This window comes from Calidris pugnax, unplaced genomic scaffold (genome assembly GCF_001431845.1).
Source record: "Calidris pugnax isolate Ruff unplaced genomic scaffold, ASM143184v1 scaffold496, whole genome shotgun sequence".
Lineage (NCBI taxonomy): Eukaryota > Metazoa > Chordata > Aves > Charadriiformes > Scolopacidae > Calidris > Calidris pugnax.
The window spans coordinates 370,995-372,700 of NW_015091286.1; the positions used below are offsets into that span (position 1 = coordinate 370,995).

A 1,706-nucleotide genomic window follows, 5' to 3' on the forward strand; every position below is an offset into this window, starting at 1 on the left:
TGGAAAACTTGACCATTTCATGATCTCTAAGCCCAAGACGGTCTCCAACCACCACATCCCCCAGTAGTCCTTCTTTCTTTGTGAACAGCAGATCTGGTGAGGCACCTCCCCTGGTAGGCTCACCTACCAGTTGTGTCAGGAAGTTATCTTCCATACACTCAAGGAACCTCCTAGCCTGCCTGCTCAGGTAGGTACACTCTGTCCTCTCTTCCCAGTCATTGATGAATACAATTGAACATGACCGAACCCAGTACTGACCCCTGGGGAACACCGCTGGTGAGAGGTCTCCAACTGCACCACACTGAGCTGCTGATCACAACTCTCTTTCTTGAGATAAACATACCATGGATCAAACTGTGGCATGGGACTGCTCTCTTCTGCACACATGTTGCAGGTGGAGGACAAAATGCATACAGAAAAGGGCAGGGGAAAGAACAATCTTTTAAGCTAAAGTATTAAAATAAACGTGACAAGGAATGTGATCAAGAACATAGAATGTTTAATTAAATAATTGCAACCAAGCATTAAATTTGTCTAAGAAAAGTATATGATCTTTCATTTCACAGAAGAAAATACCATATTTTTTTAAAAAAATTATTCCTCTTCAATTGAAGAAATTCTTATGGTTGATTCTTTCTGTGAAATTTTAAAGAAGGGATACAATTCTTCTGAGAATGCACAGTCTTTAAACGTGAACATCACAGACATGTCAGTAACATTGAAAAAAGTCACACTTTTCTCTTCACAATCAAGGTAAACTCCGACTTTCCTGGGATTTTTCTGCACTGCTAACCGAGTCAAAGGTTCATTTCTCACCCAGTAATTTTTAGAACTTAAGCCCAGAACCCAGAATTGGTCTTTAGGTGACAGAGATATGGGTCCTTTCCTTTGAGCGGATTTTCCAGCTACTCCCAGGTCCCAGTCATTGCTTTTTTCAACGTCCACCTCCCAGTAATGCTTCCCAGAGGAGAAACCTTCTGAGCCCAGCACACAGACAGCTGAATCAAAACTCTTTTCAGTTTGAGTCGTTTTCTGGGCATGCGATTTATGTGTAAACCTCTTCTTGTCTGCATCGATAGATAAGTTTGGGTGGGCTGTGTCCCCATCAACTTTGATGTCATCTACAAAAAGTAGAAATTTGGGGTTTTATGAACACTCCTCTAAAGCAAATATACAAGAAGAGAAGGACACTGTACTGTCCTGCATTTCATCCTGAAAAGCTCCCCACATCTAGTCTAGGAAGACCTCTAAGCCGGGAGTGAAGAAGGACTGCACTCAGACATGTAAATTACACTTCAACTTTCAAATATCTCTGTATCCCTGGAATAAAAGACATTTGCAGACTCACAGTCCTTTCCACACTCAGCACTGCTTCTACAGTATTCACGGGTCTCGAGCCATTGAGTACAGACATAAGTAAATACATTATTTTACCTGCATAGCCACGAGCCTTTCTGAATTCTGAAAACAAATAAGGAGGAAAAAAAAAAACTGTAAGAAAAACCAAAGTCTAAACCTTGATTGAAAAGATTTGCCTGCTCCAAGTTGGGAATCTCAGACTGAGTCTAAGGTTGAACTATGCTGGTCGACTGATACCCAGTTCCCTCTTGCTCTCTCAAGGCCTCTGATCACCTGCATGGTCTGAAGGTGGGTCTGAAGCTGGGATGAGTTTCCTGCTTGAGGACTGCTTTCTTTCTCAGGTCCCA

General features: G+C 42.1%; 1 protein-coding gene across 1 annotated transcript; it reads right to left on the reverse strand.

Moving 5' to 3' along the window:
* Nucleotides 1-496: 496 nt before the first annotated feature.
* LOC106899057 (butyrophilin subfamily 3 member A1-like) lies at nucleotides 497-1,146 on the reverse strand (the record flags this gene model as incomplete). Its single annotated transcript, XM_014960716.1, has 1 exon — nucleotides 497-1,146. A coding segment is annotated over one exon (552 nt), but the record flags the coding sequence as incomplete, so codon positions are not given.
* Between the last annotated feature and the right edge of the window lie 560 nt (nucleotides 1,147-1,706).